The sequence below is a fragment of the Gopherus evgoodei genome, chromosome 18 (genome assembly GCF_007399415.2).
Source record: "Gopherus evgoodei ecotype Sinaloan lineage chromosome 18, rGopEvg1_v1.p, whole genome shotgun sequence".
In the NCBI taxonomy this organism is placed as follows: Eukaryota; Metazoa; Chordata; order Testudines; family Testudinidae; genus Gopherus; species Gopherus evgoodei.
The window spans coordinates 13,703,192-13,718,908 of NC_044339.1; the positions used below are offsets into that span (position 1 = coordinate 13,703,192).

General features: G+C 52.3%; 1 protein-coding gene across 2 annotated transcripts in view; it reads right to left on the minus strand.

Annotated features, from left to right (window-relative positions):
* The window catches only part of NOC2L (NOC2 like nucleolar associated transcriptional repressor), an 81,210-nt gene that overhangs the window by 12,311 nt on the left and 53,182 nt on the right, over positions 1-15,717 (minus strand). The window contains exon 17 of one of the 2 annotated variants that reach the window (XM_030537716.1): positions 5,990-6,107. In XM_030537716.1, coding sequence (XP_030393576.1) covers positions 5,990-6,107 — 118 coding nt within the window. Of the gene's footprint in view, positions 1-5,971; positions 6,108-15,717 lie in introns of both variants that reach the window. The other variant, XM_030537715.1, reaches the window with a different exon arrangement.

The following is a 15,717-nucleotide window of genomic DNA, read 5'->3' on the forward strand; positions in this document are numbered from 1 at the left end:
AACCCCTGCTCCTGTCTCCCCAGAGGGTGGGGCTACTTCTTCCCAGAGATCCCCGGGGAGGATTCCAAGGACAATAGCTCCTGCCGATGTTCTGCTGCTGCTTCCACACCCGGGAGGGGAGGCCGGTTCCCACCTGGGAGCAGAGTGGTGCAGAGCCAAGGGCTGCACACACCAACATGCTAACAGCTGCTTCCTGCAGCAGAGCCTGGACCAGGAAGCAGCAAATCCCTGACCTCTCCCCAGTGCAGCTGGAGGAGGGGGCGCACCCCCAGGGTGGGGGCAAGAGGCAGTATATACCCCCCCGCCCCCCGTGCAGCTGGAGAAGAAGGGGGTGCACCCCCGGGGAGGGTATATACTGCCTCTTCCCCCCCCGGTGCCGCTGGAGAAGGGGGGGTGCACCGCCAGGGTAGGGGCAAGAGGCAGTATATAACACCCCCTCCTGAGTGCAGCTGGAGAAGACGGGAGTGCACCCCTGGGGTGGGGCAAGAGGCAGTATATCCCCTCCCCCGGTGCAGCTGGAGAAGAAGGGGGTGCAGCCCCGGAGGGGGGGGGAAGAGGCTGTATATAACCCTCCCCCAGGTGCAGCTGGAGAAGAAGGGGGTGCACCTCTGGGGTGGGGGTAGGAGATGGTACATAACCTCTCACGTGGGGGAAGGTGGTGGCACGTATTCTGGCTGCAGGACAGTGGGATTGCAGCCCCCTGCACCAAGACCAGAGCAGAGATTGGGGTGCACCCCCACAACCCTGCCAGCAGGTCAGCTTGTACTTTGATCCCCTGCAGCCGCCCCTCCAGGAGCCTGGGAGAAGAGGGAAGCTCAGGGCACTGGGTCCCTCCCCATTCCCAGCCATTTGGGGTTAGACGGCCTCCCCCTCAGGTGAGGGACCAGCTGAGCTCCTGCTATAAGCCAGGCCAGACACGCGGGAGGGGGAGGGCACAGCTTCCTTTCCCTGACCCCAATAAACCACACAGGGCTGCCAGAGAAAGGAACCGTACCCACCCTCCTAGCAGCCTGACGTTCTGACCATGCTCCCGCATGGCTGGGATCCCGCCGACCCTAACTCCCCAACAAGCCGTCCAGTTCCGCTCCCCTCCTTCCTGGCATTTCAGGGGTGTGGAAGGCTGCCCTACCCACCACGGAGCCCAATTTCATGCCAGGCTCTGCACAGTGGCTGGCCCCGCACACTTGCCCGAGGCCTGGCAAACTTGCTCCCTGTGTCTCAGTGCTGAGGCCCTGCCTAAACACAGTTATTCCTAAGGGAACACGGGAGCCAGAAGACAGAACGAGTTCCATCCAGCACCCCTGCGCTGGACCATGGGCGTTTGGTGGGGTGAGGGTAGGGGAGAGCAAGCAATGGGGAATTGTATTTAGTGGGTTTTGGAGAGCTTTGGGGGCTGTTCGTTCAGTTGCTGTTCGGAGGATTTTAACTGAAGTGCCCAGAGCAGTTTAGATGGGTGCTGCTTATCCTGTGATCAACTGACAAAGCCATGGAGACAGAGTGCTGCACCCTGCGGGGAACAGAGCCCAGGGAGATGTAACATCAGCTGCGCTGTGCACGCATGAACGCCTGGCAAAAACCTCGCTCTTCAGGGTCCACCTGCCTCCTGCACCCGCAGCTTTGGGGCAGGCAGGGGCTCCAATCCTGCAAACATGCATTTGCTTAATCCGGCTCAGGGACGCAATCCTACCAAGTGCAAGTCCAGGGCGTAAAGGTAAGCACCCCAAAGGAGCATGCTGCGCTGGGGCTCACCCCAGGACTGCCGGGTCATTAAGGAAGCAGTAGAAATAAGTGATTGCTGCCATCCAAGCAGCCACGTCCCCTCCTCTACCTCAGCCTAGAAATGGGGAATTATAATAAGACGCACAACATGGATTTTGTGGCTGTGCACGTGAAGTCATTCATTTGCTACGCTAATTAGCCACGCTTCTCCCTTTGCAATTAATTGCTTTCGGATTACGAGGCCTGGGAATGAGAGCGAGAGGCTGGTATTTCGCTATACTTTTCCCCTACTACTTGCTGGACTAGATTGTCCTTCACTGTTCATTTTGCATCTTAAGCCTTCTTCAAAGCGAGTGAACTGTTTGCACTGGGACAGATCTCTTCAGTAACCTGCTCTCCTGTGCCCCAACCGCCCTGACATTTGTTAGACATGAGTTAACAAGCGAGGTAGTTTAGTTAGTTGTAGTTAACCCCAGGAATCTTGCTGTTCTCCATGCTAACCTATTCCAGACACGCATCTGAGGAAGTGGGTATTCACTCACGAAAGCTCATGCTCCAAAACGTCTGTTAGTCTATAAGGTGCCACAGGATTCTTTGCTGCTATTCCAGGGAGATTAGAGTCACTGTAAACCATAATGAGCACTTAACTACAGCAATAGTTAATTAAAAAAAAAAAGGTGGGGGAGAGAGGGGCTTTGAACAGCAGCTAATTAACAGAAAATTGCTAATTTCCTAGCTATTAACAGCTGATTTTCCACTGGCTGAAGGCAGACTGGGATCTGTCTAGGCAAAACTGAATCACAAATGGAAAGAAGATCATGCTGTCAACAGGGAAAGGGTTCCCATGCCAAACGCCTCGTCTCTGGCTAGGAATGGGAAGCATTTCTAGTCTAGTCCACTCTTTGCATCACACTAGCGAGCCACAGACATGCGGAGCCAGTTGCAGATGCTGCTACGGTCAATTAAGGAAATACAAAGGGGGTGGGTGAGGAAGGTCTCTTCTGCTCACAGTACAAGCAGGGGGACCGCCAGATCAGATCAGACCCAAGGTCCATCTAGCCCAGTATCCTGTCTCTGACACTAACCAGCACCAGATACTTCAGAGAAAGATGCAAGAACCCCACAGTTGGCCACTGCCAGGTAAAAGCTCCCCCCATAAAGTCTTGTCCTAACCTCTGATAGTTAAGAGGCTGGTTAAAACCCTGAAACACGTGGTTTTATCTCCTCCCAATATTACTTTCTTAGCATTAGCTATAACCCTGGATGTTTTTGTTATTTATATAAATGACCAGTCTTGGCAACTTCTTGGCCTCAACGACATCCTGTGGCAATGAGTTCCGCAGTCTTATTATATGCTGTTTCAAAAGCCATTTCCTTATATCCGTTTTTAATTTGCTACTTTTCAGTTTCCTTGCTCTCCGGTTCCGAGACAGACATGAGCAATTAAGTCTGGGTTGAAATTTTCAAAGCACAAGGAATGAAAGATGTATGTTTAAATCACCTCGACCACTTTGAAAATCCCACCCCAGGCGTATGCCAAGCCAGCAAGGTCATGCTCCTCTCTGGCCAGCCAAAACCATAACTTGATATCAACCAGACAATACAAACGTTAATGACATTCTGCTTGTTAGCACAGAGTCTAATAAAAGGACGAGGCTGGTGCACGGCTGGTAAGATGTGGGGACAGTGCTGCTATTGGAAAGAGACAGGCCCTGCCCTGCGACTGTGGCCAAGGCTGCTGGGGCATGTACGCAAGCTCCAGTACTGCTGGGAACTTCTGCTGAGGGCGTTGGTTCACTGGAGGAGACTTTAAGGCAGGGATCACAACCTTTCAGAAGTGCTGTGCCAAGTCTTCATTTATTCACTCTGATTTAAGGTTTCACGTGCCAGTAATACATTTTAACATTTTTAGAAGGTCTCTTTCTATAAGTCTATGACATATAACTAAACTATTGTTGTATGTAAAGTAAATAAGGGTTTTGAAAATGTTTAAGAAGTTTCATTTAAAATTAAATTAAAATGCAGAGCCCCCCAGACTGGCTTTAAGGGAGTCAGTCGCTTCTTAGCCACTCTCCCTGCCACTTTGAGGGCACCTGCTCTTACCTCAGAAATAAAGAGCAAGGCAAGGCTGTGGCAGCAAGGACGCAGCTAACACCCTCTCACTGCCTCCGCCAAGTGCTGCCATGCGGGAAGCTGGCAGTGTTTGCACTCCCCGGCGCACAGCCGACCTCACATTATGCAGGACTTGGTGCTTTTCCCTATCCTCCACCGCAGGCTGGGCGGGGAACTCTGGCTGACAGGCCAGACTTGCATTTGAGGGCCCTAGTGGATCTGTGCAGAGATTTCAGCCCGGGCAGTCACTACCGTTCATCTTCTGAGGGAGGATGACTGGTGTCTAAAGGGCTTTGAAACGTGTCAGTACAACAGCTCATTTCACATTGCCAGCCTGCCATGGTCTATCAGGCTTCCCCCATCACTCTCCATGGGGAGGTCAGTGCCGCTAGGCTTCACAGGCCCAACCATGCGTCCTATGCTCCTCTCCCAAGATATCCACCTCAACCCCCACAGTTCTGCAGTGGCGTCTGGCTCACTTTGGGTAGGGGCCTATGCTGATCTCAGAGCCATCTCCTCTACACTGTACCACACAAAGCTTGGCATTCATCAGGATTTTCTGGTGAGCAGAGAAGTGGCCAGAGCAAAAGCAGGAGTGGTTGGTAGAGGTGGCCAGAACCAGGAGATGAAGGGATGGCCGTATAGTGTATATCTCCAATCATCAGACACTGATATTGCCTCTTTCATGTGAGCATCTCAAAGCACTTGACAGAAATATCGAAAATAAGTCCCAGGGTTAAGTGACTTTTCCAATGATGCCGACAGCACGCTGGTGGGAGAGTCAGGAACAGAACCCAGGAGTCCTGGACTCCCACTCCCTTGATTACACATATTATTGACCCTTTGGAAATGACTGAGACTTTCTCCTGAAGCATTCATGACAAGCCCCAGTCCAGTGTTGGGGAGAGCTGTAGGTGTCTCAGTATTCACCAATTCTGGTGGTGCATTTGATTTTTCCTGTTCCTCTTATTACAAAGGATACCTGTAAAATCCCTTGCTTTAAATGTGTGGCTGATGTAGCAAAAGTTCTGTGAACTTTCCCTCCCACCCTTTTTATTAGGAACACCTGCAACGAAACCAGGATTTCATCAACTTCTGTGGCATAATTCCCCAGCAAATGTCAGAATTTACTCTGACACATCATAACCACTATCCCACGTGGGAGGTCAGAACTTTAAACGGGGGGCAAGAAAGGCAGCCAGGTGAGCTCCTGAACTAACAAAATTATCCTGTTTTGATGAAAATGCCCCTAGCAATAAATCAGAAAACGGAAGATAAACACAAGACTCTAAAAGAAGAATTTGACTGTTTTCTGAGTTGTCCAGTGGAGTTTTTAAGCACGTTCTGTAGCAGACCCCTAGTGGTTAATTCGTGAATTATACCACTCTATTCTCTCCACAGACCAAAAATTTCTTGTCCCATCAAAGACCTCTGCAGTCCTTAAGTCATTAAAGAGGTGTCTAAAAAGCTCCCAGGAACAGAAAGGGTGTTGGATTTGGGAGGAGTTAACCCTTCTCTCAAAGACAGTCTATTCTGGAAACCAGCAATTGCTGGGCCTATCTTTGGGTACTGACCTCACAGTCTGTACCATATTTATCCCAACGCTCCTGTGAGGCAGGCCATGCTAGTATTCCCATTGTACAGAAGGGATAGGGAGACAGAGGACCAGAGACCTGCGTTCGAGAGCTACCGCAGATCTCCTTACAGCAGTGGAATCTCAGCCGTATCACAGGAACATCTGAGACAGTGGGCACTACCGTACAATGAGCGCCCCCTGCTACTGGATTACCAGAGAGCCGCTGGCAAGGGTCAGCATCTGCAGCAAAAGGAAGGTGCTGGGGAATGGGGTGGCGGGTCAGGAAGGGAGATGAAGGTTAGTGAGGACTCCAGAATAAGCTTGAGAGAGGCGAAGCAAAAAGACATGGGGGCAAAATGAAAGGCTCTAAATGAGCTTCCCTACGCTGATTGAAAACCTGCAAAAGGAAACCCCAAAGCGTTCTCTCTCCATGTCCCCAAGCCTGATGGGCCACACTCAGCTGTAATGCAGCTCCTCCAAGTCAGAGCTGCACCATCTTCCACCGTGGATGAATCTGACCCCGCCTCCTTGCAATACACAATCAAACCCCTACCAGCCCCATACCTTGCACGGAGAACCCACCGCTCTCCCCATCGGAGTCACTGTCCAGCTCAAAGAGGTCCTTGAATTCTTTCTTGTCATCCTCCTTCCTGTCCTCCAGCCGCTTCCGTTTGATTTCTGGGAGGTTCAAGTCGTCGAGCTAGATGAGACAAAAAACAATGAAATCAGCGTTTGAAACCGTCTCTGCCTTCCAGCTGTGGCGCCGGGCCCACCCTGGTCTGCAGGTCAACGTCCAACGCGGAGCTTAAACCCCAAAACCGCAGCTTCACACTGCCACTAAAATCAGCGTGACCTGTCGGCAAAGGAGTATTATGCCTGCCGCCTGTGAACACGCCCAGGAACCAGCTCCAAAAGTAAATGACTGCACGCCAAGCAGTGCCACTCCAGTGACCCCATCATGGAACAACTGCTGGCAGTGGTCCCTCCGCAGGAAATGGCCCATTGCAGCTTTCCAGGCAAGAAAAGCTATTCACGTGATTCCTTGCACGCCCCACCCCCCACCCCCAATTCAAAAAGTGTAGCCCTGGCGACTAGCCTGCTTTATGGTTCATGTCAGATGTTCCTAAAGTCTCATGCTTCAGGGCTTTGGACAATTACATGCAGTGGTCAGGAAGGGAGTCTCCCCCTCCTCTATGGTTTTTGGGCAGAGGGGTGGAGGTTGTCTCCTTCCTCTGTACCATCAGAGATGGCAATAGCTGGAGATGGGACACGGGACGGGGTGGGGAAGTGCTCTGAGGTGGCACGGAGCATCCTCTCTCTCGGGTGCTTGGCTGGCTGGTTCTTGCTCACATGCTCAGGGTCTAACTGATTGCTTCCTGACCCCACATACAGCAATTTCCCAGTCAGATTGGCAGTGACCATGGGGGTTTTTCACCTCTCTCTGCAGCATGTGGGTCACTTGCCAGGATTATCTGGGTCTATCCTGCCACTGCAGGGGCCTCGGGCACTGGTGCCCCTCAGCTCCTCCTATTCACTGTGTGTGTCACACAATGGTCTAGTCTCCTGCGGGCTGTCATACCTTGGTCTCATTCTGGGTGCCAGGTTTAGTGCGTGGAGGCGAGGGGGGAGCGGGGGGGGCCTGTGACGGAGATGTGGTCCCTTCTGCCCTTCAGTTCTACAACTCTGTGCACACCAAATAGCACTTGCTCTCCGAACACCAGCTGCCCTGCTGGGGCCCGGCCACACACCTCCTGGGGAATCACTCACGCTCAATAGCCTGCTGGGAATAATTCTCCCAGCTCCCACCTTCCAGGCCTCCCCCGAGGTGCTCATCTCTGAGCAGAACCACTTCAGCATCTCCACGAGATCTAACAGGTTAGGAGAGGCAGTGAAGCACTCTCCAGATACAAAAGCAGCTTCAGCAGAAAGAGAGAGAGAGGCACATCTCATCCAAAAGCCAATTCCAGCTCGTTGGCCTCACTGCTGTGGACCCCAGCTGGGCAATATTGATTCTGGGAGCAGAGCACTCACAAACAATGACCAAGAACACTAGGATTGAAGGTCAGAGGCTGGCCAGGCAGGGCTGAACCACCACCCACTTGCAGGGTCTTGGTTTTAAATGATCTCCCGCCTCCCCATCCACTATGGTGTGGCCTGCCCTCCTGCGGCCCCTCCAGACATCTCCCAAGTCACCTGTGTTTCAAGGGCATGCAGAGAAAGCAGCATGTGACTGGCTTTAAAATCGCAGCATGCCATGGAACAGATGTGGGCAGCATCCCCCGGCAGGAGTCAGCTCCACACACCCAGTCAGCCCTTCTAGCTGAGATACTCTTTGCCTTTGCAAGCTCCCAGTCGTGCAAAATTCCACTCACCCTGTGGACAGGCGAGTTAACATCACTGTTTTCCTTTCAACCATCACTGCAAGGGCAAGCGAATAGATTTGGTGTCTGGGCTGCTACATTATTCAGGACTTTTGCAAGGCTGCATTATGGGCGAATCTTGCTAGTGCCCCTTCCCTCTGCATCAGTCTCCTCTTTATCCTGCTTGAAGCAAGACAACTGAGGGTACGTCTACACTGCAATCAAAGTGTCTGACTGCAGCTCATGTAGACACAACCGAGCTACCTTCCATCTAGCTAGCTGGCAGACTGGCAGCAGTGACGCCATGGTAGCACGAGCGTCAGCAGACGCAGTGAAGTTTGCCTCGCACCCAGATAAGTACTCGGGTAGCTGGTCCATGTGTCCACAGCGTCACTGTTACCAGAAGCTGAGTGAGCAAGGTGACAGCTAGCTCCAGGAGCTGCCCCCCGACTACAGTGCAGACCTACCCTCAAAGTATATACAGGAGGCCAGAGGAGGTTGCATCACTGCCTCCTATCTAAAAACAAAAGCGGGCTGGCTTTCGGCCTTGAGATCTGGGCATCCTTGTGCACTAACTTTCCACATAGCCCACAATGGCCATGCAGAATACTAGATACTGGCCCATTTGGCCAGGCATGCAAACAGAGCGGGGGACTTGTGCATACAGTAGTGTTTGTGTGCAAAGTAAGCGTGCAAACAAACCGGGCCTTTAGGGTTCAAAGCTGGCTCTATGCCGTTCCGTATTACCCTCAATCTTTTGCAGTGCGCTTGGGAAGACGCCCTCGCTAGACTACCCAGAAAAACGCCCGAGTCTCTTTTCTCTGAGTATCCTGCAGGCGCCATGTGTCAGCACAGATGTGAAGTTTAAATGGGCGCTGCCTTACACTGATCCCAGTGAATATTTCATTTGCTATTATAATTATTTATAGCACCTAGGAGCCCCAGCCCCAGCGCGAACGCTCATCGTGCTAGGCACTGCACGAACACATCATGCTGCCCAACTCCCCCACGTCACTGGAAACCTCTGGGACTTCCTTGCAATGCTCTGCTGTTTTATTAAGCTAAACAGTAATGTTACTGGAGAAAGCCATCAACTTCCTCCGCTACATCATTCATAAACACGTTACCGCATTCTTGTCCCGGTACCAACCTCCAAGGTACCTTGTGAGCTTCACTCCACGCTGAGCAGAAGCTGTTTATTAAGACTCAGTTTCCTATCACATAGCTACTCAAAGGGTTAGCTGGGGACGAGGGGGGCTCAATCTCACATTTCAGTCCCATTCCCAGTCCTCCAAAGATTGGCAAAGTCTTTTGGGAATGAGAGGTGCACCCAGGACCAGATTTTTCTAACATAAGCAGGGAGAAATTAGGAGCTAAACATTAGGTTTGATGATTTTTGCATTTCATAATCAATATTGATTTATGGTTTTATCTTTTCCCCCTGACTGCATTATGAGCTCCAATATGAGCCTATTCCCAGGGGTACATTGCCCAGCGTAGAGTTTAAGTGGAAATGGATCTTGGTTTCGAGCAAAATTTACCTCATGCCCCGAATGCGCAGAAGTTTGCTTCCTCAAACTAAGGGGGTGGGGAAGAACAGACGCTATTTTAATCGACATTTTGCACAACATTTGAGAGTGTAAGCTCTGGTGGGCAGAGACGGTCTCTTACTATGGGTCTGCTCAGCACCTGGCACAATCCTGAGCTCAGTCAGGGACAAACAACAATGGCCTAGGTTTTCAAAAACGACTCAGGATTTCGCGTGACCATTTCTGGGGTGTCCAACTGCAGACACCTTAAAAAGGAGGCCATTTTGGGAAGCTACTGAGCACCCACCCTGTTAGAAAATAACTCCTTTACAATGTCTCAAGTTGCCCCCCCACCCCCAATGACTAGTCACTTTCGAGACCGTAAGCCAACAGACGCAGGATGCAGACCCAAGACTTCTGTGTGCCTCAGACAGGGGCAGTGAGTGGTAATTCTGGGGCTGGCCCAGCTTGGGAGCCAGCCTCTGCAGATTCCCATGAAGCTGATTAGTGCGTGTGCTGCTAGAAACTGCCGGGGAGCTGGGGTGGGAATCAGGCAGCCAGGTCAGAGTTGTTAGATGAGGCCAGTTTCACCTCAGAACTAGGCTGATTTTTTTCAATGGCTGTTAATGGGACGTGGATTTTTCTCAGCCCTAATGGGCCTCATGGTGCTCAGCATCCCGCCGGGAAGCACAATGCTGCATCATTAAGCCAGCAAGCCCTCAGGGAGGGAGACAACAGCCCCATTCAAAGCACGGAGATCTTCAGGCAGCGACAGGCTTTTCTGAAATCTCACTTGAAAATTCACCCTTCCCTGCCCTCTTCTCTATTCATCCCGGGCTCCTTCGGGACTGAAACAAAGGCCTGCCACTTCCCTTTGACCACGACCCCCGGCTTTACCCAGCTACCCTTTCACCCTCACTGCAGGAGCCCCTTCCAGGGGAATCTCACACCCCACCGCTCCTGGCTGCCCAGGGAAATCCTTGCTTGCTTTTCTACGCTAAAGGCTCATTTCATTGTCACCCATCAACGGCTAGCCGCTGGGGTAGCTCCAGCAGCGTGACACCCGAGCGTAGGCAGGGAAAGCCAGGCCTGGCACCAGCAGGACCAGCCCCATTTGGGCAAGTCACAGCTCTCCATTTCCTAGCAGGATTTGCAAGCTGTCATTGCATTCAATGCTGAATTCTCTCTCCCAACCTGAACCACCTGTAAGGGGCGCTCCCCATTCCATCCAGATTGCTGCACTGGGGGCAAATTTCTCCCTGGAGCGTGACTTTGAAAGCATCTAAGATCTCCGAGTTCTCCTCCCACCCTCTGTGACTTGGCCTGGAGCCAACCACCACCACGTCCTGTCAACTGTTTCAATCGTCCCTCACCATACCCTGGGGATGCCCATTATATCCATTTCCTGCTCCCCAGAAGAGCATCCCAGCTCAACCCTTTTAATCATATTAGCATACAGACAGCTTTACTCTGTGCTCCTGACATGAGTGAGCCCCCCGGATCCAGCTTCCAAATGCTGAGTGCTGCGCCCAGAGCAGCAGGCAGAGCGTTCGCACATGGGATGGAGCAGGGGGAAGAGGAAGCCACACTATTATCTACATAGGCAGGTCTAAGGTTAGCAGTGGTTGTGTCCAGACTCCTGTTCCACACTGTCCCCTTAAATGATGTGTTCCCCCAGGGGAAGTCGTTCCTGAATTTGCAAATGCCATAGTTAAGAGCTGATTGGCACTGGCCCTGTGGTCGCCCACCCTGGGGAGTTTCACCTTTTCACTCGGCTTTTACATCCCCAGCAAGCATAAGACTGTAAGCTCCTTGGGGCAGGAAACATCTGTCCTAGGTTTGCACAGCACCTAGCGCACCAGGGTCCTGGCTCTAGGCTGGAGCTCAGAGGCGCTATTGTAATACAAACACCCCTTCGCAGCCAGAGATCACCCTGCGGCACCCTGCCTCTGTCTGTCTCCCCCTCCCCTGCTTCAGGGCCCTTTAACAACTCCCCCACCAGTAGGCCTCAAGCCCAATTCGGTGTCTCTCTCCTGATTAATTGAACACAAACTCACTCAGGTTGCATCCAGCCGGCCCTTTGCTGTTTCTGCCTGGAGAGCTTTGTCCCACTCTCTCCTGCTTCTTCAGTGTTTTCCCTGCCAGTTCTGGGCCCTGCAGAAGGCCTTGCTGCTCCCTGCAGTACCTGCAAACCTAGCTGTGGTCTCCTAGGCTTTCCCCCTTCACTGTAGTTTCCAGCTCTTTTTGCATGGGGACCACCTGGTTCAGCCCAGGTGCGGCTCATTCGGTAATCAGGGCTGGTTTAGAGCAGGGCAAGCTGCCCTGTTTCACAGAGCAACCAGACAAAACCAAGAGCCAGCGGCATCAAGGGAATCCGATGACCCCCTTCCCTCAGTTAGCTGAGTCGCAGTTCTCAGCCACGTACGCTTGGCATTTATACAGCCCTCTACAGCCTCCAACCATCAGAGAAATACATGCGAACTAGGAGCACAGCAATCTCTTTCCCACTGATCTGGTCTCCTGATCTTCTGCACCCCATTGCAAAGATTTATTTCCTCCAAGACACCAAATGACTGGCTCTGTCCTAACGTAAGGCGGGTTTGCCTTTGCACAGCCCCTTCCGCCTGAGGATTTCAACGTGCTTCAGACAACGAACTTAGCCTGGTGAGGCAGATCACTCCATTTTACTGGAGGCATGGAGCAGCCAAGTGACCTATCCACGGTCAGCTAGGAAGTCCCAAGGCAGAGTAGGGGACAGGTTTCTTGTGCTCTGACCCCTCTCCTCTCCATGTAGGCATATGACACTGGGGTGGAGAGAACAGAGATGACAGCATCCTACCAGCAGACAGCTGCTAACTTGCATTAGATGGTTACCCTCCAGGATACACTGCTCAGATGCAGGCAATTCAGATCATTTTTTGTCCTCACCCCAACTCTTCGCTCCTCCCCTCTGCCATCAGGAAAGGCCTGACTGAGGCTGGCACGTCTGCTGCAAAACAAACCAACCACCCAGCCTAGCGTCCTCACCTCTGAAACGAGGAGTTGGAGAAGAACTACTTAACGCTTGGAGGATTTGGCTGGCTGCTGGCTAAGCTGCACCCCGGCTCACAACTACAGACTGGGGAGTGGCTGACCCTGTCTCACAAAGTCATACTTTCAGCAGCACTAGGGCCATGTCTACATCTAAAATTTTGCAGCGCTGGTTGTTACAGCTGTATTAGTACAGCTGTATAGGGCCAGCGCTGCAGAGTGGCCACACTTACAGCAACCAGCGCTGCAAGTGGTGTTAGATGTGGCCACACTGCAGCGCTGTTGGGCAGCTTCAAGGGGGGTTCCGGGAACGCGAGAGCAAACCGGGAAAGGAGACCAGCTTCGCCGCGGTTTGCTCTCGCGTTCCCGGAGCCACCCTGCAAACCGCAGGGAAGGAGACCTGCTTGCTCGGGGTTCCGGGAACGAGAGAGCAAACCGGGAAAGGAGACCAGCTTCGCCGCGGTTTGCTCTCTCGTTCCCGGAGCCACCCTGCAAACCGCAGGGAAGGAGACCTGCTTGCTCGGGGTTCCGGGAACGAGAGAGCAAACCGGGAAAGGAGACCAGCTTGATTACCAGAGGCTTCCTCCTTCCACGGAGGTCAAGAAAAGCGCTGGTAAGTGTCTACATTGGATTACCAGCGCTGGATCACCAGCGCTGGATCCTCTACACCCGAGACAAAACAGGAGTACGGCCAGCGCTGCAAACAGGGAGTTGCAGCGCTGGTGATGCCCTGCAGATGTGTACACCTTCAAAGTTGCAGCGCTGTAACTCCCTCACCACCGCTGCAACTTTCTGATGTAGACAAGCCCTAGGACAGGCCTCCGATGCATCTCTGAGACAGGCAGATGGCCTGCCCCATAGATAGTGTTGATCGGTACAGCTCCAGGACTGCAAGGGAGCTGCAGTGATCTGCACCAGCTGAAGATCCAGCCCACGGGACTTATTTTCAGGCCCCGATCCCAGTAAGTGGGTCTCTAAATAATTCCTTTACGCTCGAAGGAGTGTCAAGCTTGTATACCTGTCGCTCTGCCAAGAGCTGATCCTTGCCACCACCAGCCCCTTTGGCTGCCATGCCCTGAGGCTGCACTCTATGGTGCTGGGGGTTTTTAAAAGGCCTCTCCAGTAAATTCTGACAATTACTATCACACCCTTGAAAACAACAGGGAAAAAAACCTAAGTTCTTGGGGACGGGCCATCTGTTTGCTCTGTTTGTACAGCATCGGGCACAATGGGGTCCTAGACCATTTCTGAGGTGTTACGGTAATACAGATAATAATAATTAATAGATAACCTGCAAAGGACTCCCCTCCGACAAGTACAGGCAGCAGGCTCTTTCCTCTCACCAACAGCTAGGCACCGATGTTTAACTCGGCTGCGACTAACCGCAACCCGGGATTTAATCTCCAATTCCAGATCCTCTTTCGGCAAGGGATTATGGGTCGGGGCTGTTGGTTAATTGCTTCAACACTCATCTTACGGCAATGAGCTAAGCATTTGCTTGCATATACCCATTCAAGGGTTCCAACGGCAGTGACATGAAGTGCAGGTCTCCAGGACTTGGTCAAAGCTTTCCCCCACAACCCCAGCAATCTCAAACTCGGGCATCTGTACTGAACCCTTCTTATGTTCTGCCCCGTCATTATTTTGCCTTTAATGCAAAGGGATCGGCACACCCAGCACAGGAGCTACGTGAATCGCATTCCAGAGGTGTGGCCGGCCAGCCAGGCCCTAACCACACCTGGAATAGGCCTGGGCAAAAGGAAGACTTAACGTACGTTCACAAGAGACCGCTGGCAGTAGCTCTATGACTCCCCATTTAGGAGAAAAAAGAATTTGCCGAAAGCCTCACGCATCCCATTCACTGCAGGAATTTCTAAATGCATGCATCACAGCTGCAGCAATTTGGTGCATTAAAAAGCTACATAATCAGCGCTTGCCTCCCTTCCCCAGAGCTATTAGCGGCTAAACAGACTGCAAAGCAGCCCAGCATATTTTGCCCTGAAGCCACCACAGTTAGGAAACCTCCTGTTCTGAAGGGTACAGATCTTCTATGGCACAGCAGCGTGTGCTGTTCTTTCCCTTCATGCAACTTTTATTTTGACAGGAGTCCCGCGACGTTCCTCTGCTTCGCTAACGGGATGGTTGTTTTAACGGCTGTAGATTGCCCAGGCAAGGGGAGAGCTCTCTTTACAATGGCTGCAAGTGCACTATGCAGGCACCAGCAGAAGGTCTAAAACACCAAGGCTGCAGTCCATGGCGGGGCCTAAATCAGCACCCTCGATGTGCTATATGGCTATTGCACCCAGGCACTCTGTACAACGGACTCTATTGCACACACCACCTCCCTGGCAGTGTCTTCCAGTAACACTCCAAATCCCTGGGTCCTTAGCATGCATTCCCTGTAAGCCCTCTACTACACAGCTGTGTGGTCTAATGGACAGGGCACTGGACTGGAAATCAGGAGACCTGGGTTCTATTCCTGGTATGGCTGCTGGCTGACCTTGGACCAGCCACCCCACTCCTCTGTGCCTCAGTTTCCCCATCTGTAGAAGGGAGATAAATGATGCTGGCCTCCTTTGTAAAGCACTTTGAGTGAGGTCTACTGATGAAAGGCACCAGATACTATTTTTAACTGACCCTGTGCATAAACAGCTCTCACTCCGTATTGAAAGCAGGAATCTCCAATATTTGCTACATGGCAGGGTCTCAAACCCTCAGCGTGCGGGGTGGCTGCCCGCAATAGGCTGGGAGTCTGGAATAGGCTTCCCAAGACTACGAGGATGTGTGCTGGGAGAGCCAGCTGCCCGACGTACCCTCCGTTTGCGCCCTTCTTCTCACTTACGGAACCAACCCACAGCACTTCCCACTGCGGCTCCTTCCAGCCACAGGTTTCAAAGTGCTTTACAGGAAAGGACACGGATCGCTAGCCACGTCTTACAGGCAGGGGAACACACAGGCGAGATGACTTGCCCTAATTGTCACAGTGAGTAGACAGCAAAGTTGGGGACAGAACCCAAGCGGCCTGACTCTCTGTGGGATCCTCCCCACCGCACTACATTGGGGAGACAGCTGCATGCCCAGTATGACTGTTTCGGCACCACTATCCCTCTGAAAAATAATCAGTGCACAGAATAAAAGGCACTTGATCTGAGCCGCCTCCCAGCTTTATATTTAAAGGTAGGAGCCAAGCAAAGCCCACGAGCTGAACACCGGGAGAAGTTTGGACCCAGGTTTGAACTCGGTAACTCAGCTTCATCTCCCCTTATAACTGCCCTCAGCACAGCGGAACATCAGCCTACCCAGGCACAATGCAGCCATTACAGGAGGCTCGTCCCAGCCCCAGCCTCCCAAGCTCATCCCTGCCTGACGAGCCTGGGGAAAGACACTTTAG